This window comes from Panthera onca, chromosome E1 (assembly GCF_046562875.1).
Source record: "Panthera onca isolate mPanOnc1 chromosome E1, mPanOnc1 haplotype 2, whole genome shotgun sequence".
Taxonomy (NCBI): domain Eukaryota; kingdom Metazoa; phylum Chordata; class Mammalia; order Carnivora; family Felidae; genus Panthera; species Panthera onca.
The window spans coordinates 59,657,099-59,682,025 of NC_138352.1; the positions used below are offsets into that span (position 1 = coordinate 59,657,099).

A 24,927-nucleotide genomic window follows, 5' to 3' on the forward strand; every position below is an offset into this window, starting at 1 on the left:
CCTAAACACTGTTCCTTCCAGAAGTGGGGCTTAATGGCTCCTTCACTCTTCCCTGATCCACATAAGCTCTCCGCTGCCAGTGTGGGCAGTCTCCCAGCTGCAATGCCACGCTAAAGCTCAAACTAGCCCCAAGCCTCTGGAAGGCAGACATCTAGTCCTCTGGAGAGAAAACTCCAAAGCCTACCTTTGTCTCATCTTTTACCAGTTAATATTTTTAGTTTGACTGTAACTCTTAATCCTGGTCAGGCTGAGCCAAGCAACGGTGGCTTTTAGAATTCAAGATCTTCTCAATCATAGCTCCTGTTAGCCAATTTGGTCACATGACCAACTCTGTCATGAGTATTTCTATCTAGATGATTTCACTCAAGATGCCATAAAGGATATTCATCACTTTTCCCCTAAAGCCACGCTCCCCTTCAGACCATTCCCCCTTTTATTGAGGCTACCTTGGCATTTCATCCAGGTTCAAAATCTTTTTCTTCCCCACTTTGCTAATTACCAAATTCTTCCCTTCTTTCCCACATTAGTTAGTGACTCTCTCTCCTTTGAACCACTGTGTCTTTTACACGCCTCCATTACTGCACCTTATAGTACAGCATACTCACTGGACTGAGTTGCTTGAGTGCTCACAAGAACTAGGCCTACCATGCTGGAAGTTTAATAAACGCTCAGTGGAAGAAAGGGTGAACTTCTCTCTGGTTCTTCTCCTCCTTTTCAATCTCACTAATAACAGGAACCCAATATTCACGATCCTGTATCTGAATACTGGTGAAAATGTCTAACCGGGTGTTCCTTCCTGTACCCACCCTTCTTCCTGGCCTATCTTCTATCAGCTTTGCACGTGTCAGCCTACCCCAATCTTTAACAGCTCCCAACTGCTCACAGGATAAAGTCAAAATTCTTTAACCTGGCATTCCAAGCCTTCCTCAATGTGGTCCCAACCCAGCTTGCCCACAGCTTTACTTCAACTCTCCCCTTTGGTGAAACAGTTCACCATTATTAAATAGGCCATGGGTCCAAACCACCCGCCTCTGTACCTCCTCTTTCAATGCTGCGAATCTAGAACTCCCAGCTCTCTACTCTCCACCTGCCCATGAAGCCCCATCTCTTCCTGCCCAAACTGATGTCATACACTGTTGTTCAACACTCTGTAGGTTTCCGTCTACCCCTTGGACAGAGTTCTTAGAAGTCAGAGATTGTTCCCCATGCGTTGCCAGATTCTTAGTTAAGAGGACATGACATCAACTGTGGAAGTACGGTGTGATGGAAAAAACATCAAGTAGATTCTAGTCCCAAGCCCACCAGTAGGTTCTGTAACCCTGGACGTAGTTTTCCCATATGTGGAATGAAGGGGAAGGACTCAATGATCTCTGATATTCCTTTCAGAGCTGACTTTCTAGAAGTCCCAAACATGACTTTTCTCCCCTCCCCTCCTTTGTAAAAATATAAGTATACAGAAAGAATGCAAATGGGGGAGAAGGGCAGAGGAAGAAAGAGAGAGAATCCTAAGCAGTCTCCATGCTCAGTGCAGAACCCAGTGCAGGGCTTGATCCCATGACCCTGGGATCATGACCTGAGTCAGATGCTCAACCAACTGAGCCACCCAGGTGCCCCCATACATGGCTTTTCAGGAGGATGATACTGGAACCCAGAGCTGGCTCCTTTGTAAACTAACAGTGGGTTCCTAGGATGGGCAATACTTTCTCCTGAGGCTCAGGGCCATTTTCAATCAGAAACTAAATCATTAATACACTGTAATTACAGAAATGGTCTTGGATTTTGCTTCACATGCTGATGTAAAGAATATTCAGAGACCTGGAAACCAGAACCCTACTCAGATAAGTTTTATTTATTATCCATCTACTTTTCTTTTTCAAAAGAGCCATCTAGAAACAACTAAATGTATGCCTAATGATAAGAAAGTAGTTAAGTTATAGCACATCTATACAGGGGAGTAACTGGCAGTGACAGAAAATAATTCATAGAAATGAATTTTAATAAAATAATTTGGCAAATTCCTGTGATCCGATGCTGAGTGAAAATTTATCTGTGTTATGTTTTATATATTATTTATGTCCCTCTATAAAATGTGATCTCATTTATGCAGAACACTAAACACAGAAAGAACTATAAAATGTTTGCATGGTTATGGTAATGATGTTATGGGTGAGTTTTGCTTTCTTGATGAGATTTTACCGTATCGTCCACGTTTCTACAATGAGGATGCAGTGGATAAGTACATATTAAAAAAACAAACAAACAAGTTGCGTTTGCCCATTTCTTTCACAAGAGCAAAGACGAGGGTGAAGGACCACTGAGTGGTGAGAACAGAAACACTGGAGCTCCAGTGCCTGTCAGCTGTGAGACCTCTCACCGGGCCTCTCCGCAGTCCTCAAAACGGGGTGAATTATGACCTCCTCGAAAGGACAGTGTTGGACACTCAGGACATGGTTGTTACCAGAATCTGAGGGAATTGGGAGGCACAGAGGTAAAGAGCACAGGAGTCTCCTGGAGTTGGGAAGCCGGCCCCAGAGCTCTGTGCCAAGGCTCCGGGACCTGTAAAATCATTCAGCTGGGTATCCCGGGGGACTGCAAATCCAACTCGAGCTCTCGAGTAGGCCTACAAAATGTCCATGTGCCTACAGATGGCTGGAGAGACAGCCAGAAGAAACACCACTAGTGACAGACATTCCATCCCTGAGGAAGAGGTCTGACAGGGCTTTGCGCCCATGGAGAATTACTCTTGGAAAATATCTGTCTCACGCTAACAAAGATTCTTATTCCTAAAATGAGCTCCCTTTTCACCCATTTCTTCCACAGTCACCTTTACTCTTCTATTCTTTAGAAGCCACTTGGCCCAAAGAAAGGGTCTAGGGGCCAAAAAGAGACCGAAACGTGACAATAATAGTTGATAAAATGCTCCCCCAAACAGGGGACCCTGGCATGAAGCCAATTCTAAATTCTTCAGCAGGAAAGGCACCCGTGACTCTGGGGAAGCTGGGAGACAGCCCGCCAGCCAGAGCTTACCGAAGGTGTCAGCATAGATCTTGGCAAAGGAGCCGAGTGTGAAGCAGATGCTGTACTGGGAGCTGGAGAAGCAGACGTTGCCCAGGAGTGGGGAAAGGATCAGGTTCTCATCGGTGGAGTACATGCTGAAACAGAGACAGTCATGAGTGCAGAGCCGGGCTGTGCAGCAACACCAACATAATGCCAAGGGTGAAGGGCAGGGACTCTGTGTCATCACCCCTCTCCAGCCCTTGTTCTCAGAAGGGGCTTGCATAACACACTCAAGTGCTGCCAGCGGCCTGGCCCAAGAAAGTGACATGATGGAGTTGTCCCCTAACTCCCAGTAACAAGCTGACTTCCCAGTGCTGGGAACTTCGTGCATGATCCTGGAGAAGTTAACTGCACCAGACACACAAGGGGAAACTTGGAGGTCAGAGACAAAGCTCTTGAAACACAGGAAAGGAATCTGATGTGAAAGTGGAGTACCTTTTTGAGAAATCTGAATTTCACAAACACAAACAGACATAAATATCAGAAGTGAATAAAAAACAAAAGACAAAATAAGGGCAACTTTGCTCCCCACTCTCACTGCCCAGTTCCTCTTTATTTTATTAGGCATTGTTATACAAATTCACATGAAAACTTTATCTTAAAGGCCACGTAGAAGCCACAGCATCCCAAGTTCACTAAAGTTTCAAAGAAAACCAGCTGTATACAGGAATTCAATCCACAACCCTAGCCTCACTGACAGATTGTTTTATGTAATTTCTTAATTTAGAAGTGAAAGTATTGGCTTCTAAAGAGCAGTTTCCTACCTTATTCCACCATATCCCAAGTTATGTTCCCCAGAGGCAACTGCTTTCAACTCTGTTAAAGCTGCTTTCAGAGCAATGGTCCTCATATTTCTAAATAATATGCTCACGTTGCTGTTTCTTGTTTAGAGGCTGAGATCAGACTTCTTATTTTGGTGATCGGGATTTAGCCCCATCCTCTATTTTAAGGTAATAAATAAGTTTATCATTTCATCTTTGGGGTTCCTGATATTATGTTGGTCTCCAGTCATTCTCGGTCTTCTGGAGCCAGGGAGAAGAGATCACTGTTGAGAATTAGTACTACATACGGGGGAGGCTCCTGAAGGTAAATCTGTCTCTGGCCACGGAGGTACCATCCCCAGTCCTTAACTGGAGAGGTGTTCTCTCAATAGGACAGCTTCATTCTGGGCCCTTTGAGGGGCCACAATAAGTCATCCAGTCCTTCTGTCAGCCCGCAGATAAGACTGTCTTTATGATATATTTAACCTATTCTTCAAAGTCACCTTGATACTGTATTGTGAGGTCTCCCAGCCATCGCTCATACTTATTAATATAAGCCTGAAATCCATCTTGCTGAAAAGCAACTATGTCCACAAAAACAACAGCCAATAGTTCCTTCACTTACTGAATTTGTGTTAATAACAGCAACTAACATCATTCATGGGGCAGGTACTGCATGCTAAGCACTATGCTAAGTGGGTTACATCAAATATCTACCTGATTTCTTTAAAAAAAAAAAAAAATTTTTTTTTTTAACGTTTATTTATTTTTGAGAGACAGAGCACGAGCGAGGGCAGGGCAGAAAGAGAGAAAGAGAGAAGGGCGCGAGAGCACGCACGCTCATGCTGAGCTGTCAGCACAGAGCCCGATGTGGGGCTCAAACCCACAAACTGTGAGACCATGACCTGAGCTGAAGTTGGATGCTCAACCAACTGAGCCACCAGGTGCTCCAAATATCTGATTTCTTATCACATCCCATTAGGTAAGCGTTATTATCATTCATTCCCTTTTTACAGAGGCAGAACCTGAGGCTCTACAAGCATCACTTGCCCAGGTTCACACACTTGGTATGGGGTGAAGGCGAGACCAAGTTGAGAGTCCCAGGTATTGAACACAACACAGAAGTGAAGGTGGGTCTTAGGCTGTACAGCCGGAGAAGGCACAGGGTCAATGAGGCCGAGGTTGTGGAGTCAAACCCTATAGAGCCCTGGAATGTGCCCCTAGCCTTGTCCAAAAAGCTCGTTATGTACTCCCAAGAAATCAGGGTTGCCCCCCAGAGGTGTTCAAGGTTAAGATTTGTAAAAAACAGAGTTCCTGAGGACAGGAAATCCACACCCGGGGTCCTATACCTTATTTATTTATTTATTTAAGTTTATTTATTTCTTTTGAGAAAGAGACAGTGCAAGTGGGGGAGGTGCAGAGAGAGGGGGAAACAGAGAATCCCAAGAAGGCTCTGTGCTGTCAGCGCAGAGCCCGACGTGGGGCTCGAACTCACGAAACTGTAAGATCGTGACCTGAGCTGAAACCAAGAGTCAGACGCTTAACAGACTGAGCCATCCAGGAGCCCCGGGTCCCATACCTTATTAATCCGTTGACCTCATCTACGATGTGGCGCAGCTTATAATAAGCATCAGTTGGCGGCAGCTTTAGCTCCAGGATCAGCCGGTCAATCTTGTTGATGCACACGGTGACCGCCAGCCTCTCCTGTACTGCGTGCTTGATCAGCCGCTCTGTGTTTAGCATCACCTGAGAGACACAAGACCCAGAAAGTGGTGGTAAGAGCAAAAAGGGCAGAAAAGTCCAGAGCAAAGCCAAAGAAGGTACTATCTGAAAATACAAACTATGAGGAAAAGAGAACCTCGGGAAACTGATTATTGGGTGTAAGCAGAGGGTAAAGAGGGCACCTGGCAGGATTGAGATACGACTAAACAGCCTGATGATGCTGGGAGCCAGGTTTCTCAGTGCTGGAGAAGGGACAGAAGCAGGCTTAGGAAGCAGCTATGGTACTGAATGGAACTGTGGGCATTAGGATGAAAATACGATTTCTTCTTTTTTTATTATTTATCCCATTTAATATGTATGTGTAGAAATAGTTGGGGCACCTTGGTGGCTCAGTCAGTTGAGCGTCTGACTTGATTTCGGCTCAGGTCATGATCTCAGTTTGTGAGATCGAGACCCACATTAAGCTCTGTGCTCACAGCGCAGAGCGTGCCTGGGATTCTCACTCTCCCCCCTCTCCCTGCCCCTTCCCTACTCACGCACATTCTCTTTCTCTCAAAATAAATAAAAACGTAAACAAAAAAATAGTTATAGATGTGTGTGTGTATGTATTATCTGTGTTCAGTGAAAAGATCTAGAAGTAATGGACCCCAGGAGCAGTGAACACACCATGGCGTTTGTTTCTATCCCAGTCCCCACTACAAGGAGCCAGAGCTCCTTGAAGAAATAGCTGATTCCAGGACTGGGGCAGGTAAAGCACAAAATGAATCCAGAACATCTTTTTGTGCCTGAAAGGAAGGAAGTACTCCAAAAAAGATGGGGCATGTCAAAAGAACAAAGGAGCTCTACCTAACCAAATCTGGGATAGAGCATCAAAATATGTAAGGAAAATAATGGATTATAACCCACTGAATGAAATAAAAATCCACATATCCATACTGACAATAAATAAGCAAATGGGGGAGAAAGGAAAGCCCTTCCTCAAAATAGAATTCCAACCAAAAAATATAATAGGAGGGGATGCCTGAGTGGCTCAGACAGTTGAGTGTCTGACTTTGGCTCGGGTGATCTCATGGTTCACAAGTTCGAGCCCGGCGTCGGGCTCTGTGCTGACAGCTCAGAGCCTGGAGCCTGCTTCAGATTCTGTGTCTCCCTCTCTCTCTGCCCCTCTTCCTCTTACACTGTCTCTCTCCCTCTCTCTTTCAAAAATAAATATACATTTAAAAAAAAGGAATAATAAGAGTTAGAAAATCATCATTTGCAACTACTATGGAAATAAACTAGGAATGATTAATGGAGGATAAAACTTGGGGTGCCTGGCTGGCTCAGTCAGTAGAGCATGCGACTCTTGATCTCGGGGTCATGACTTTGAGCCCCACACTGGGCATAGAGCTTACATTTAAAAAAAAAAAAAAAATTAACAGATGATAAAACTAATAGGCAAAGTTTGAAAAGGAGTAGAATGTATACAGAGCCTCAAGGTATCTCTCCACAAATTATTTATTACCAAGGGGGAAAATAGTAACTTTACACAGGAGAAAACTGGTAAACCCACCTTAACCAAGCAATCAAAGTTAGTATCACCAATAATGGGATAAGGTAACACCATGGGCCTCCTAATGTGATGGACTAAGAACAATACAGCTACATTTGCACTTGGGTCAAAAATAACCTGAATGCGATCAGGAGCAAACATTCAACGAGGCCAGATGGAGAGACATACTACCAAACAAGTATAATTTATACTCTTCAAAAATGCCGTTATAAAAAAACCAAGAAAGACTATTGAATAGTTCCAATCAAATGATTCCAATTAAGAGACTGAAGAGACATGAGGACTGAATGCTAGGCAGCATCCTCGATCAGAAAAGAAAATTCTATAAGGGACACTACTGGGACAGTTAGTGAAATTCTGTAAGGTCTGGAGAAAAAGATCTGTACAACAATACTGTATCAATGTTAAATTCCCTGATTTTGGGAACTGTATTTTGGTCATGTAAGTGAATGTCCTTGTTCTTAGGTAACATGCTGAAATATTGTATTTTGAAATAATTCACGGGGAAAATACACACTCATATGTGTGTGTATACATCTACAGAGAAAGAATTACAAAGCAAATGAGGGTGCACTCCTTGTACTGTTCTTCCAACTTTTCAATAAATTTGAAAGTATGTGTATTCCAAAATGAAATCAAATAGAGGGGGAAGAAAAAAAAAAAAAGCAACTCTGGCTCCCTCTGCTGGCAAAATCACCAATGACAACATGAACAAAGTTAGCCAAATTACCTAATCTCTCAATTTAGAAATATACAAGATGCCTTGAGTCTTTTGATTCCAAACTCTATTTTAGAAAAACTCATTGGGGCGCCTGGGTGACTCAGTTGGTTAAGCATCTGACTTCGGCGCAGGTCATGATCTCACAGTTTGTGGGCTCGAGCACCGCACTGGGTTCTGTGCTGACAGCTCAGAGCCTGGAGCCTGCTTCAGTCCTGTGTCTCCATCTCTCTCTGCCCTTCCCCAGCTCATGCTCGAGCTCGCTCGCTCTCTCTCAAAAATAAAATAAACATAAAAAAATTTAAAAAAAGAAAAACTCATTAATATTTAAAATCCATTTACACGAATATACTCTCCTCCCTCTTTTAATTACATTTGTCATTTTATTTTGGGTCCTATCATTTTGACCTTCACTGGACAAGGAGTGAAGAACTCATACTGAGAAGTAATTGTGACCTTCATAGGCTGCCTTAATTTCAGAGCAAACGTGAGCCTTAATCCCACAGACTTTCATCGTCTCTGGTTCCCAGCTCACTCAATGCACTAGGCATTGTGTGGGGCAAACCTAACATGGAGGAGGGATCATAAGAGGGTAGCGGCAGACTCACCCCTTCAGCCGCATCGATGAAAAGGACAACTCCATCTGAGATGCGCAAGCCAGCTGTGACCTCATCAGAAAAATTCACATGTCCTGAAAGGCAAATACCCAGTAAGTCACCTGCGTGGTGGCAGGATGACGCAAATTAACTTGTAGGTAGCCTAAGGGAACACTGCAAAGCATGTGAGCCCCCAAACATGTCCTTTCCCTTCTCCCCACAACTCCCTACATCGTATAAAATTCTACCAGGTAGAGTCATGTGCTTGGATTAAACTTTTATACAGGGGGTCCCCAAACACAAAAAGAAGGAAGTGTTTGCCTAGGAGGGCAATAACATCGACATTCACACACCAGCTAGGTCTCATCAGCAGTCAGCAGAGTTCTGGGAGGCACAAGACGATTCAGAGGCTGGAGAAAGGGCAAGAGGGCCTGGTGCGTGAGAGATAAGCCAAGGTGCTGCCGGTGGGGGACAGGGACAGGGGCTGAGAGGTATCAGGGCACTGGGCATCCGAGGATGAGAAGAAGGTCAACCTGTCAAAGCTCCAGTTTTTCTACTTAAAACTCTGCCCCGAGTTGGTCCTTTCCATTAGATAAAGACACAGTCTGTCACAGGGCAAGGTATGCTGCTCCTGTGACCTGTATGTCCACCGCCACTTGGTGCACTGACCCCACGGTTTCCTTCAAAAGACTTAGTGTGCCCGAAGCCAGGGCCATGTCTGACTCACCTTCATTATCAAGTGTCTAGCATGGGGCCTGACACAGGCTGGAATGAGTCAATGAATGAGACTCCCTAATATTTAAATATTTTAGAGCAGAGCAAAGAGAGGAGCGAAAGAGAAGGCCTGCTGCACAGTGCCTGCTAATTAACTAGTCAGAAGCAAAGGAGACAGTGAAAAAGGAAATTATCTCAACGAAAGGAGAAGTGAAGGAATGTAAACACAAAGATGAAATGCTCTGTTCTATTCTGGAAAGAGAGCACAAAAAAAAAGGAGGGCAAGGTCTCATAGTAAAAGGAATGTCCCACCTGGAGTGTCCATGATATTGAAGAGGTAAGACTTTCCTTTGGTATCTGGCAAGACCACTGTCACTGGAGTGCTTTTGATGCCAACACCTCTCTGAAATCACGAAGAAAGAGTGGTCATTAGGATTTCTTCCTATGCAAGAGGAGTTCCTTCTGCTCCAGGGGCTTGCCAGTTGCTAGTAGTTACGCTGACGTCTCTTCTTGAGTGTTATTTTTATCTAGGCCTCTAATCAGAATGACCCTGAAGATGAGCTATCTTGGTGTTAAACATCATTTCTGCAGAGGTCTCGTTCAAATACAACAAAAGTAAAAATAGGGGTGCCTGGGTGGCTCAGTCGGTTAAGCACCCAAGTCTTGACCTCAACTCAGGTCACGACGTCACGGTTTGTGTGTTCGAGCCCCATGTGAGGCTCTGCGCTGATGGTGTGAGGCCCGCTTGGGATTCTGTCTCTCCCTCTTTCTGCCCCTCTCCCCGCTCTGTTTTCTGTTTTTCTCTCTCTCTCAAAATAAATAAACTTAAAAAAAAAAAAAAAACACAAAAAACCAAAAGAACAAGTAAAGCAGGATTATATCTTAACAGAGAATCCAAGATCCTACGATCTTAATACACGGTTAACAAAAAATAACTAAAGCATTATATAAGTGAAATGAAACATCCTGCTGCATTTTAGGGTTTCAAAAAAAATTAGACCCTTTTGGCCCCCGCTGCCACCATGGCACCCATGAAAAAGCTTGTGACAAAGGGGCACAAAAAAAAAAAGTTCTGAAGTCTACCCTTGACTGCACCCACTTTGTAGGAGATGGAATCATGGATGCTGCCAGTTTGGAGCAGTTTCCTCAAGAGAATCAAAGAGAATGGCAAAGCCGGGAATGTTGGTGGAGGGGTTGTAACCATTCAAAGGAGCAAGAGCAAGATTACTGTCATTTCTGAGGTGTCTTTTTCCAAAAGGTGTTTGAAATATCTCAGCAAAAAATATCTGAAGAGGGGCACCAGGGTGGCTCAGTCGGCTGAGTGTCAGACTTCAGCTCAGGTCATGGTCTCACAGTTTGTGAGCTGGAGCCCCACGTCAGGCTAGTTGCTGTCGGCACAGAGCCTGCTTCGGATCCTCTGTCTTCCTCTCTCTGCCCCTCCCCAGCTTGCGCTCTCGCTCTCTCTCAAAAGTAAATATTAAAAAAAATTTTTTTTAATTTGAAGAAGAATAATCTGTGTGATATGTAGTTACTCGCAACAAAGAGAGTTATGAATTGTGTTACTTCTGGATTAACCACGAGGAAGAAGAGAAAGATTAAAATGCATTTATCTGGAATATTTTTTTAAATTTTTTAAATATTTATTTATTTAAATGTTTTTATTTATTTTTGAGACAGAGAGAGACAGAGCATGAGCGGGGGAGGGGCAGAGAGAGAGGGAGACACAGAATCGGAAGCAGGCTCCAGGCTCTGAGCTGCCAGCACAGAGCCCGACGCGGGGCTCGAACTCACACACCGCGAGATCATGACCTGAGCCGAAGTCGGACGCTCAACCGACTGAGCCACCCAGGCGCCCCTAATATTTATTTTTGAGAGAGACTGTGTGAGCTGGCGAGGGGCAGAGAGGGAGGGAGACACAGAATCTGAAGCAGGCTCCAGGCTCTGAGCTGTCAGCACAGAGCCGGACGTGGGGCTCAAACTTGCAAACCGTGAGACCATGACATGAGCCAAAGTCAGACGCTCAACCGACTGAGCCACCCAGGCGCCCCTATCTGGAATATTTTGTATGAGTTCTTGAATAAAACTTGGGAACCAAAAGTTATAAAAAGAAGTAAGTATTAAAAACACTCTAGTCATACATGTTAAAAAACAAAAGCTAACATCTGTTAATTACTTATCATAAGCTTGCACTGTTCAAAGTTCCTTTAGTAAATAAACCGCACTTAGGAACTTGAGCTCTCCATGTGGTCATTTAAGAAACAGAGACAGAAATAAAGGAGAGAGGAAAGAGAGGGGTCAGAGAGCAGGGGAAAGATCCAGATGGAAGAAAGAGCCACCAGCTGGAATGGGAAAGACAGTGAGGTACGCTCACTGCTTTACACAGAATAGAAGCACAACGACAGAGGTACCCACTCTCAAAGAGAAGCTACTCCTAGAAAGAGATCATCATATAGATGGAATCATCTCATGGGTTTTGAGGATGATGTCATTTAAAAAATCCTGTTGGGTTTCTATATAACTTATTGCAGAAATGTAGATATCACCTGTTGGGCCTTGCCCTACTAGGCCAAATTAAAAGTAAGGGTAGGAAGGTCCCCCCACCTACCCTAAAGCTTGCCTGCCCACCTCTCTTTCAAGTAATATATACAGATCAGGGGACGACTGGGAGAAGCAGCAAGATAAAGAGACGTGAGGTGGGAGTGAGAGAGGGAGTACAGTATAGAGCAAAGTGTTAGCATAAAGGCTCCCCCACATTCCCTATAGAACTCCTGATGGGTCTGGTGTGGGCAACAATTGGATTTCCCCAGGAACACCTACCTCCTGCTCTGTGAAGAGGATGTCAGTGTAGCACAGCTGAAAAAAAAATGAAGCGCTGTTACCAACTGACTTCAGACTCCTCTCCCACACAAACCATCAATCACTTTCCCCCACCAGCTCCCAACTCAAGGGTTTCTGCCTCAGAAGGATAGATGGAAGACAGAAGGGTATCCTACAGAAATTCCAAACAATGAGACCAGTGCCCTCTCAGATGGAAAATGCTCCTGAATGGATTTTTTGGGGGGTTAGGGTGGTGGTCACCGAGGACCAGGTATGGCTGGAGAGCTCAATTTGATCAAATACACTGAATTCTAAAGTGGTGAAGGGAGACATATCCAGCCTTTATGGAACGCCCCGCATGTCAAAACACTCAATCTAGCAGACACAGAACATTTATTGCTCTGAGACTTGCAGCCACACTTGGCCTCATTCACAGGCATTTAAATTTATCATGAAAACAACAAGGTCCAATTGTATTATATTTATAGAGTAGACTATTAATACTATGACAGGAAAGAACAGGCTATAAAAGTCAGGATATATCAGAACAGAGGAAAGATCCCAAGTGCAGAACAGATCATCCAAAAATACTGCAGGTTAATATTCTCTATGCTCTCGAGAAAGTTAAAATTACTTTCTTAAAGGCTATGAATAGAGATTACAATTATAAAGCAGCACTTTGTAGGTGTCATTATTTATAACAAGAGTGGGAAAGTGGAAGGAAGGGGAAAGAGAGAGACACCATATTCTGAATGGTTCATCCTAAACCCTCCACAGAATTTCTACTCACATCTTGGTCATAGCGCTTCCTGATTTCCGGGTGAGTCTGCTCTATTAAACAATCTACAAAACATGTCTGAAAGGGAAGAGAAGGTTAAGATCTGTCAAGCACAAAGGAAAATCTACTCTACCCCTCCCCCAGTGCCCAATACAGCACATAACTTGGGGATAAGGAGAGGAAGAGGAGAGCAAGGAGGATTATGGGACAGCAAGGGATTAACACTGAAGCCACAGGATTATTTTCAAATGAAAGATGAAATCTTTCTTGGACAAAGCATTCCCCCGGGAAATGAAAACTTATAAAATCAGAGTAAGGCTCAATTTCCCCTCTTCTGTCCAGATGTAGACACAAGGCTGTAAGTGGCTTAGAAACAGGCTCCACCCACCTGCTGCTCAGGAAAAGCTAGAATTTCACAAAATGGATTCACACTACGCATGGAGGCCCCCCAGAATCAGGAGGTCCAATGTTATGGCTTCAAACCCCAACCTGTGACTCTGAGGGCTGAAAAAAAGAGCAGGAACTAAGAGAAATCCTGTTCCAAGTAGCTGAAAGTTCTCTCACCTTGCCATGGTGGAGATGGCCACAGAGGGTCACATTTCTGATGAGCTCCGAGTTATCCATCAAATCTGCCAAGAAGCTGAAAGGAGAAAGGGAAAGAGAAAAGGGACTTTGGCAAAAGCTTCCAAGTGGGGAGTGGCACAGAGCTGTTTCAGGTATTTTGTCAGGAACAACTCTCAGACCAACTGGAGAGCACTCAGAGGCACACGTGAATTTCTACATCTACGTGGTTCTGGTTCTGGCTCTGGGAACGGAAGAGACTTACCCGCGAGGTGAACCAACCTGTGAAATGGGGATTTCACCAGTAAAATCATGAGATTTCAAAAGCAAGCAAGAAAAGCAAACCCAAATACCAGTAAGAATACACACGGGCACGCACACAAGGACTGCCCCATTCAAAATCTCCAGGTTAGACACTATAGATTTATTCCATTAATGCTAAGCGGACTCAAAATCACTGAGAGAGCTTCTCTTTCAAAATTGTCCTCAGAGCTAGTTAACAAAACTTTTGAGAAACCCCCATCTCGTTAATGAGTTCCATCTTGATCAAAACCAGCACTATCTGTCTTGTTTATCACCCACATTACTCATGGCAGGTAGCCTTCAGAGGACTTTGGCTCTTTGAAATCTCTAGCCCGCTTTCAAAGACTGGAAATTTGGGGGAACCTAGGTGGCTCAGTCGGTTCAGTGTCTGACTCCTGGTTTTGGTTCAGGTTATGAGCCCAGAGTCATGAAATCAAGCCCTGTGTTGGGCTCCACATTGAGCGTGGAACCTGCTTAAGATTCACTCTCTCTCTTTCTCTCTCTTTCCCTCTCTGCCCCCTCCCCAGCTCACACTCTCTAAAATAATAAAATAAAATAAAATAAAATAAAATAAAATTAAATTAAATTAAATTAAATTAAATTAAAAAAAATAAAATTAAAAAAAAATAAAATTAAAAAGTTTAAGAAACAAAGACTGGAAAATTTAAAAAATCACCAGTGAGAACACAAGAGAACATGAAGCAAGTTTGGAAGATAATTGAAAAGTTGCTTCCAAAACGGCTGAATGAGGGCAGGTGAGCTGACCATTCCAGAAGGGACCCTACTCTTTCAGATGTACTAGATGTCAACATTTTTTTTTTAAGTTTCATTATCTAATAATGAGTCACAAGCACTTCAACATAATGGGGACCTTACAAATGCAATTCATCAATGAAAATATTTTCAAAAGTCTGCTGTATGAAGAGTCTAAGTACTCTACACACGTATCCACCTACTTGTGCCCTCCTTTCCAAAATATAGAATTGTTATATTCCCCAAACACTTAGCAATCCTATCAAGTCAAAATGCCCTCTGGTGGTCTCAACACTGACCATTACAATACCCAGTTCTGTCTCCACGGGTGGCTTCTAATACCAAACTAAGGGGTTGGAAGAGAAAAGGCTGAGGTCTGAATGAGAGCCAGGAGAAAAGTTAAGATGGACTCTACATAGTCCAGCAACCATGTATGCTCAAAGAAAATTCTGGCAAATTGTAGGGGAGGAGTTTTGCTTTTATAATTCATTGGTTACTTCAACCACAAACCACCTCCTACCTCCACAGAAAAATGAACCCACACTATTTGTGCAGAGAGGCTGAGAAACCTTGTAACTTACTCCATTTCATACACCGTGACAGGTAAAGTCTGCTCCATCAGAGTGAACTTCTTGGTTTTCACCGGCTTAATTATAGGTTCTAGGCAGGAAAACAAAAGTTGTGACGTGCAGGTTGGCATAAAACATAAAAATACAGAGCCCCATTTCAGTAGACTGAGCTTTCAGAATGTATGATATGTGACATCAATTTATGTTATTCTCAAGGATCACTCATACGTTCAGACACGTTTGGGAATGCAGTTTGGCACAAGACAGAGAAGGCTCTCAAACTATGGACTGAGGGGTTTGGACTTCATTTTGTGGGAGGAAGGGAAAGGGACTGGATATAGGCTGAGATCAGTGTCAGTTCAAAATCTATCCTTGCATTTATGAAATCCAACCACTTCCCAGAAGATGAATGAAAATGATTAAAGAAGTGGAAGATCAGCACTGTGTGGACTGGGTAAAGGAGTTGGGATTCTTTGGATGGAAAAACAGCTCACACCAGACAAAGAACTTAAAATACAGTCATAAGCACCAAACCCAAAATTCAATAAATAAAGAAGCGATTCCTATTTGCTTAGTAACAAGCTACAAGTTGTACTACATATTAAAACAGGGTTAGACAAATCTCAATTCGGAAGCAATACTGAGCATAGTGAAGAAAAACGAATGAGTTCATTCCCTGAACTTTCCACACCGACCACGGCTATGAACTGAAGCTTTCTTGATCTCACCTCTCACGACCCGGTGCCTGCTGACTTACCGGTGAGAGGCTGGGTGTCTTCCTCTTGCACGATGGTCTCCACCTCAGGACCGTACACCTCCTCAGCTGTGGGGTAGTACTTCTTGTCCTCGTGCAGCACCACCTCCATCCCAGGGTGGTCCTCATCGTGATCTCCTACGTCATCGTCATCGTCGTCATCATCCATCTAAGAGCAAGAGAGGGGAGGAGGTCCTGAGAGGCACACACCTTTCCTTCTCAGTGACCATCTACGTCATGTGACTCAAGAGCAATGACTTCACAGGCTTGACAGCTTCTTATTTTGAGTTCAGCGCCAGGGAGTCAGTGGGGCAGGCTCTACTCTTGCGTGATCCTTTACAAAGACAAGTCTGTACAGATGGCTCTCCTGTTTCAAGCTAGCCCCTTCCTACATGTGGATCACAAGTGGACGGAGACTGGAGAAAACAAATCGCTTATCATAACACATCCTTTTAAGGGGAAAAATCACTTCCTTCAAGGGCAGAAGTCAGAAATAAGAGGTAGAAGCTGGGAACAAGTGCATACCTTTAGGTTTTTTTACTTAGATTCAGAGCTGTTTTTGAAAAATACCTTTGTGACAGATAATAACAGGTGTTGGTGAGGATGTGGAGAAACTGGAACCCTTAGACACTGCTGGTGGGAATGTAAAATGGTGCAGCCACTTTGGAAAAGTTTGGTAGTTCCTCAAAATGTTAACCACAGAGTTACCCTACGACCCAGTAATTCTGTTAATAGATGTATACCCAAGACAACTGAAAATCTAAGTTACACAAAAAGTTATACACACACGTTCATAGTAGCATTACTCACAATGGTCAAAAAGTGGAAACAACCCAAATGTCAATCAACTGATGACTGGATAAATAAAATGTGGTATATTTATACAATGGAATATCATTTGACAAAAAAAAAAGAAATATTTACACCTGCTACCACATGGACAAACCTTGAAAATATTATGCTAAGTGACAGAAGTCAGACACAAAAGGCCACACATATTGTAGGATTCCACTTATATGTAATGCCCAGAATAGGCAAATCTATAGAGACAGAAGGTAGATTAGTGGTTGCCTAGGGCTGGGAGAATTGCAGGGCAATGGTTAAGGGGTATGGGGCTTCTTTCTGGGATGATGAAAGTATTTTACAACTGTTTGTGACAAATAAAAAGTAAATAAATAAATAATATTTAAAACGGGGTGCCTGCGGGTGCCTGGGTGGCTCAGTTAAGCGTGTGACTTTAGTTCAGGTCATGATCCCAAAGTTCATGGTTCAAGCCCCACATCAGGCTCTGTGCTGACAGCTCAGCTTGGAACTGCTTTGGGTTCTGTGTCTCCCTCTCTCTCTGCCCCTCCCCTGCTCATGCTCTGTCTCTCAAAAATGAATAAATGTTAAAAAATAAAAATAAAAATAAAAATAAAAATAAAATAAAATGGAGTGCCTGGGTGGATCAGTTGGTTGCACATCCAACTCTTGATTTTGGCCTAGGTCATGATCCTAGGATTGTGGGATTGAGCACCGTGTTGGGGGCTCTGTGCCGAGTGTGGAGCCTCATTAGGATTCTCTCTCTCTCTCTCTCTCTCTCTCTCTCTCTCTCTCTCTCTCTCCCCCCCCCGGCTTCCCCCTCCTACCCCACCTCTTGCCTCTCCCCCTCTCCCCAACTTTTGTATGTGCTCTCTCTAAAATAAAACTTAATTAATTAATTAATTAAAATAGTTGTTTGTGATGATGGGTGCCAGTGAGAAGGAAAACTAGGGGGTTCCGGGGAAGCCAACAGAAGAGGGGATTTTAAGGAGGGAGTGATCAGCCGGGTCAGATGCTGCAGATAGGCCAAGTAAGATGAGGACTGGGTCTGGGGCAGAGGTCACTAGTGACTTTGACAAGAGCGGGCTCTGTGGAATGGGAGAAGCAGAGGATAGAAATAGGTTTGACATAAAAAGGGAGGAGAGGATTTGGAGACAGCAAGTATCACTAACTGTTTTGAGATATGCTGCAATGGGAAGCAGGGTAACAGGAAGGGGGATATTGGATCAGTTAAGAGGATTTTAAGGTGAAATATCAGCATGTCTATATGCTGATGGGAATGATCTAGCAGAGGAAAAACTGGCACAGGAGGGGGAGAACTCACAGGTAGGTGAGAAGGGATGGGACCTAGTTTCTAGTAGATAGGAATGCAAACAAATCATCCATAAGAACAGGAGGGAAGGCATATGGCACAGAGGTAGGGAGGTGGGTGGATATACTGGTGGGAGCCTGTTTTCCTTCACACAAATTCCAGCACGTCAACTACTTTCTTAAAAAGAACAAGAAACCCTCCAGTGGTATGCCGACTGGCTACCTCTATCACCTTTACGCTCTACTTCTATTAACGTGACCTGACATTACATTAGCTCTCTGGGTAACTGTACACATTCTCCTGGTGGTGGCTCCACAATGGCTATTAAGCCAGTTCCCTCCGGCCCCATACTGCTGACTGCATTTTGAATCTAACTGTAGGATTTTATGTAATAATTTCCAACTACCTGTAATTAATTCTAGCTGGGTGTCCTGTTGGTAGCTCAAACTTGACAAATCTAAAATAAAACCACACACACGCCTTTTTCTCATTTCTATTTAATAACCAGTGTTCTGCTAGTCATCTCACTGCTCCCATTTCCTCCCCCCCCACCTCCACACCTGTGCACCCTTCCACCGTGATGAGCTCCTGGCCTCCTTGACCCTCCCTTCACTAAAGGAAGAGTCCCAGCATCGTGCTTTGATCATGTCACCCCCTTTCTTTTTTTTTAATTTATTTTATTTTATTTTTATTTTTTGTCACCCCTTTCTCCCAGTTCTCCATTCAAGGCCTTCCAGAGTCTGGTCCCTCCTCCTCTGTGCTTCATCCCTGCAGCCGTCCTCCAAGGACTGCGCTGTGGCAACTGGGAGGAGAAATCATTTCCTCCTAACATGCAACCTCTGGGCTCCTGCTCGTTGCACTCCTTTCTAGAATGTTCTTCCTTCTTTCCTCCCTCCATTATCAAAATTGTATGCACCTCTTTACTGTTACATCAAAACAAAAACGTTTTTAAAGTCTGTGCATCCCGTGTGGACAGGGAGGCTACAAGAACTCTCGTTCTGCTGGAAGCAGTATTGACTAGTGCAGGCAAGGTGAGGAACAATCTGACTGTACTTCGTGAAAACCCCTGAACTAAACTAAACCCCTGAAATAAACACATTAAATATGTACCTGATCCTGGGATCTGCAACTCTGCTTTTGGGAATATAACCCAAAGGCATTTTCACATGGTACAGAAAGGGACATATCTGAGAATATCCGCTGCAGCTTTATTTTTGGGGAGGAAGAAAGCAATGCCCACCAGGGATTACTGAGCAGCAATCAGACCAGACGGACACACAGCACCAGAGGATGGATCCAAAAGCACATCACTCACCGCAGTGCCTGGTGGAAGAAGTGAGAAGCAGGAAGACACAGAAACCTGATGCCATTGCGGTACTTACGTTAACAATGCAACCACTCACATTTTATACATCATACAGAGACACACGTGCACGTGCTATAATGATTACTGTGGTAACAGGCACAATAAAGAGATAAAAAGGAATTAATAAGTAAACTAAACAAGAGCAGGACCCTGCACGAGCAACAGTATCAAGGAGCATGAACCAGAGTAGGAGGAACTCAACACTAGGGACTGAGGGGAGAATGTTCACACATAGCCTAAGCGATCCCATTTTTTCTTTAAAGTATTTCTTTGTTAACAGCATTAGTGAAATATAATTGACGTTCCCCAAAATTCACCCATTTTAAGTGCACAATTCAGTGGTTTTTTAATATATTCAGAGCTGTGCAACCACCACCACAAACGACGTTACGTTTTTGTTACCCCAAAAAGAAATCCTGTACGCTCCGGCCATCACTCCCCAATTCCATGGCCCGAATTGAAGGCAACCACTAATCACTCCACTTTCTATCCCTACAGATGCCTCCCCAGTCTTTGGCTCCACTATGAACATCACTTCCTCAGATAGCTTTCTTGGTCATCCCAGCCAGAAATAATCCCTCCTTATAAACTATTACTACAGTACTAAGATAAAATTATTTAAACGGCACTTGTCCCTCCCTGCTTCATGCTATACATATTTTCATACTTCATCTCTCCTGGTGGGCAGTAGGTTCCTGGAGGGCAGAGACAGTGCCTTGGCTCTCTCTGTATCATGATCCCTTGCAAACAGTAAGTGATTATAAATAACGAATGAATTCCTTTATTTAGCTCAGTATTCAAGTTTGTTGAGATCACTCTGAATTAAGAGTCTGCTATCCAGTGTGTTAGCTTATGTCATGTGTGAATTCTCTATCTTCAACTAGGTCATTGATAAAATGGTTGAAAGGATGAGACCAACCATGGATGCCTGGGGCACGTCACCTCTGGTGGTGATCCATTAATCGATACTCTTTGGGTCCCACTGTTCTATCAGCTGTGACCTCTCCTAACTGTATTATAACCCAGCCCATATTCCTTCCATGAGGCCATCATGAATTATAATGATTACCTTAGGAAGAGTGAAATAGAATAAGGACCAAAAAGACTTTCTATCTATTTGATCTGAATGAGAATGTATTCACCAATTGCTTGTAAGATGAAAAATAACTCTTTAAAGTATTCTTAAAAATTGTTTTTAATGTTTATTTTTGAGAGACAGAGAGTGAGACGGGGAGGGGCAGAGAGAGGGAGACAGAATCCAAAGCAGGCTCCAGGCTCTGAGCTGTCAGCACAGAGCCCGATGCAGGACTCAAACTCATGGACTGTGAGATCATGACCTAAGCCAAAGTCAGACACCCAACCAACTGAGCTACCCAGGCACCCTTCTCTTTAAGATATTTTTAAAAAGAAAAACTTGGATCGAGCACATGGGTGACTCAGTCGGTTGAGCATCCGGCTCTTGATTTTGGCTCAGGTCATGGTCCCAGTCTTGTGGGATTGAGCCCCTTGTCGGGCGTGGAGCCTGCTCGGGATTCTCTCTCTCTTCCATTCCTCCCTCTCACAATAAATAAACATTAAAAAAAAAAAAAAAAAAAGGAAAAAACTGGCTTATAAAAAAAATTAAAAACTGGGGCACCTAGGTGGCTCAGTCACTTAATCGTCTGACTTCAGCTCAGGTCATGATCTCGCAGTCTGTGGGTTCGAGCCCCATGTTGGGGTCTGTGCTGTCTCTCTCTCAGAATAAATATATAAACATAAAATAATTATTAAAAAAAAAAAGGTGCAATGTGACAGATGTACACAGGATATTATGGGAGCACAGACGATCCAGTACTATTTTTTCTTTTTTAAGAGAAAGATGAAAATTGCAATAAATTTGTTTTACCTCATCAAGATCTTTGGTCTCTCTGCCCAGTTCATCATCATCTTCATCAGAATCAAGCTCTGGTCCAATATAATTTCCAAACTCGTCATATAAGTCGGTATCCATGATGCTAAAATTCAAGGAAAAGAGGAGTGAGATTCTGGCAAGGTAGCCAAGGTCTCCACAACACAGCCCCGTATTTCTAACCTTACAGTTGACTGTATCCCTCCGCACATCTCCTCTCCAGTTACAGCCACCCACTGACTGCTCCTCCCCAAGCCCTGTACTTTCCCCTCCTCGCTGTTCTACTTGTTGTCCCTGTTTCCCTTCTCTTCTCCTATTCTTGTAATACTAAAAAGATTTTTAACTTTAAAATAATTTAATACCAGAGAGTTGCAAAGTAGCACAAATAATTTTTTTTCCTAAATTACTTGAGAATAAGTTGCTGACAGTGCCTCATCACCCCCTAATACTTGAGAGTAGGAGTTTAGCAAACTATGCCCTGTGGCCAATCTCGACTACTGCTGGTTTTCATACAGCCCCCAAGCTAAAAATGCCTTTTATTTTTAAAGTTGAAAAAAAAAAATCAAAAGAATATTTCATGATATGTGCAAATTAATTGCATAAAATTCAAATTTCAGTGTCTATAAAAACAGCTTTATTGGAACACAGCCGTGCTCATTCATTTATAATGTCTGTGATTGCTTTTACACTGTTAACAGCAAAGTTGAGTAGTTGCAACTGAGACCATATGGCTCAACCAGCCTAAAATGTTTACTATCTGACCCTTGGTAGAAAAAGTTTTCCAACCTCTGCTTCAGTGTGTGTGATTCCTACAAACAAGGACATTTTCCTACATAACCAAAACACAACGATCAAAATCAGAAAATGAATAGTGACACATTACTACCACCTAATCCACAGACCTCTATTCAACATTCACAAATTGATTTTTTTTAAGTTTGTTTGTTTATTTATTTATTTAGAGCAAGCATGAGCAGGGGAGGGGCAGAAAGAGGGGGAGAGAGAGAATCCCAAGCAGGCTCTGCATTGTCAGTGTGGAGCCGACGCAGGGCTCAAACCCACAAACCATGAGATCATGACCTGAGCCCAAACCAAGAGGAGGATGCTTAACTGACTGAGCCACCCAGACACCCCCACAAACTGTTCTAATAATATGCTGCATAGCAAAAAAAGCCAACCTAGGATCCCACGTTTGCATTCAACAACAGCTCCCCAGTCTCCCCTTGACTTTTATGACACTACACTTTTGAAGGTTACAGGCTACTGATTTTTGTAAAATGTCCCTTAATTTGGGCTTGCCTGATATTTCCCTATGATTAGATTCAGGTTTTGTTTTTTTGGCAGAATATCTCAGAAGTAATGCAGTGTTCCTTTCAGTGCATCTCTTATCAGGTGGTTCATGATTTTAATTTGTCTCATTAGTGGTGATGTTAATTTAATCACTCAATTATGGTGATATTTCCCAGACTTTTCCAATGTCAAGTTACTAGTTTTATCATTGTAATTAATAAGTATTTTCTGGGTTCTCTCTACTTCAATTATGGAAATTCTATTTAAAGTAATAACTCAAATGCCACCTCCTTCCAGCTTTTCTAGATCCTCAATTTCTCACTCCCCTACATTGCTATAGCTTTTTGTACCTTAATCAGCATTTAATTCTGCCATGAATGACAGTTTACTACTAATTAACCTCTCCAACAACCCTACAGTTTATAAGTAATAACAGACCAGAGGTGGGGTAAGGGTTAAAAGAGTTCAAAGACCTAGATTTGAATCCTAACTTGGTCACTTAATAACGATATACTTCAAGTAAGTTACTGCACTCCTCCAAATCTATTTCCTCAACTGGAAAATGGAGTGAGTAATCTCCACTGCATAAAAAGTATGAGACTTAGGGGCACCTGGGTGGCTCAGTTGGTAGAGCATCCTCTTGATTGTCCGTCAATCAAGAGTTGAGTGTCCAATTCTTGATTTTGGCTCAGGTCATGATCCCAGGGTTGTGGGATCAAGCCCTGTGTTTGGCTTCATGTTGAGCGTGGAGCCTCCTTGGGACTCATTCCCCCCCCCCCCCCTCTCTCTCTCTCTCTCTCTCTCTCTCCCCCCCCCCCCCGCCCCCACCCCAGACTCAATAAATGTTAACAAGCATTATATTTTAGCCATTCTTTTTTTTTTTTTTAATGTTTATTTTTGAGAGAGAGAGAGAGAGAGTGCACAGGCACAAGCATGTGATCAGGGAAGGGGCAGAGAGAGAGAGAGGGAGACAGAGAATCTGAAGCAGGCTCCAGGTTCTGAGCTGTCAGCACAGAGCCCCCTGCAGGGCTCGAAACCACAAACCACAGATCATGACCTGAGCTGAAGTGGGATGTTTAACCCACAACCACGCAGGCACCCCTGGCCATTCTTGAATACAGGGACCTGTATTCCTTGTCCCTAGCTGCCAATGCCTAAGATAGTACCTTGCATAAGTAGAAGTGGATAAATGTTTCAAATATTTAATTCTGAGATAGTGATATTTATCTCAAGTAAAGGACTAGCTCTAAAACTTGTAACTAAATGTTAGTAACTTTCATGTGCATAGAGATTCTTTTTACTTCCAAAGAGCTATCACATCTGTGCTCATTTCATTCTCCCAAGATCCATGAAATCGCACACATTTTTAGAAAAGGCTGCTAATGGAACAAACCAAGCTGATGTCTACTCCAGAGTCATTGCACTTATTCTCTTCTCAAATGCTCTTCCCTTGGATATTATACCGTGTTCCTTCATTTTACTCAGGTCCCTTCCAAAATGTCACTCTCTGACAATGTCACTCTAAAATAAAAATAGTCCTCCCTGGGGCGCCTGGGTGGCTCAGTAGGTTAAGTGTCCGCTCCTGATTTTCGGTTCAGGTCAGGATCTCACGATTTATGAGATCAAGCCCCTCATCCGGCTCTGTGCTGGCAGCGTGGAGCCTGCTTGGGCTCTCTCTCCCTCTCTCTGCCCCTCCCCCACTCTTTCTCTCAAAATAAACATTACAACAAATATAGTCCCCCTACACACATTCTCCAACCCCCGACTTTCACTGTTTTATTACTATTAGCACTAGTCCCTCCTTCACATGTATCTGTTCACGCCATTTTCACTATCATCTCCTCAACTATGATTTAAGCAAAGTCGTTTGTTTGTTTGTTTGTTTGTTTTTTCACTTAGAACTGTGTTGGCACAAAACAAGCCCTCGGTAAGTATCTGTTGAATGAATGAATGCCTCCTACAAGGTACAGAGAAGATAGCTGACTTGCCCACAGTTGCACAAAACTAGTGGCCAAACCTCACTGCAGCTTCCCGCTACAGAATAAGGACGGAGGGAGCTTGGTAGAGCAGGAGTGAAGAAGGCAGAAATGGAAGAGGGATGAGATGGGACTGGACAGTAAGACAACGACCTCTGCCCAGGAAAGGAATTTTATGCACGGTCGACATTGAGGGAAGCCCGGAATCGAGGTGCGGGCTGTGGGGGGGGGGGGGGGGGGGGGGGGCGTCTCTTTCCCTTTCTTGCTCCACGCTTGTTTACCCATCTGTAAAGCGAAAGGGGCAGAAAGCTTACAACGTCCCTTCCAGATCTGACATTGTTTAATTTCTCATCCCAGCCGGAGCAACTTGCCCCTGACGCTGACCCCGCGCCAGCTCACCTGCCGCTCTCCCAGCCAAATGCTCCTAGTCCGCTGCCGGAGACCGCGCTTCCGCCCCACGCCGCCGCACCGCTGCGCCCGCCGTTCGGAAGGACCCCGCAGACGCGTTTCTGCTCCGGGGACAGTCCTTTGCCTGAGGGCCGGCTGGGAGGAATGCCAGCCGCGGACCCAGGAACCGAGGAGGTGGCGTCGTGGGTCCCCAAACCAAGATGTGGGCTGCTTCAAAGAGACTGAGGCCTG

General features: G+C 43.7%; 1 protein-coding gene across 1 annotated transcript in view; it reads right to left on the bottom strand.

Moving 5' to 3' along the window:
• The window catches only part of EFTUD2 (elongation factor Tu GTP binding domain containing 2), a 39,239-nt gene extending 14,326 nt beyond the window's left edge, over window positions 1-24,913 (bottom strand). Inside the window, exons 1-11 of the mRNA XM_060645871.3 lie at window positions 24,688-24,913; window positions 21,020-21,128; window positions 15,659-15,824; window positions 14,914-14,992; window positions 13,280-13,355; window positions 12,728-12,793; window positions 11,938-11,973; window positions 9,433-9,523; window positions 8,419-8,501; window positions 5,398-5,564; window positions 3,028-3,152 (exon numbers count right to left, since the gene is read on the bottom strand). Of these exons, the coding sequence (XP_060501854.1) occupies window positions 3,028-3,152; window positions 5,398-5,564; window positions 8,419-8,501; window positions 9,433-9,523; window positions 11,938-11,973; window positions 12,728-12,793; window positions 13,280-13,355; window positions 14,914-14,992; window positions 15,659-15,824; window positions 21,020-21,124 (994 nt within the window). The 5' untranslated portion in view covers window positions 21,125-21,128; window positions 24,688-24,913. The remainder of the gene's footprint in view (window positions 1-3,027; window positions 3,153-5,397; window positions 5,565-8,418; window positions 8,502-9,432; window positions 9,524-11,937; window positions 11,974-12,727; window positions 12,794-13,279; window positions 13,356-14,913; window positions 14,993-15,658; window positions 15,825-21,019; window positions 21,129-24,687) is intronic.
• Between the last annotated feature and the right edge of the window lie 14 nt (window positions 24,914-24,927).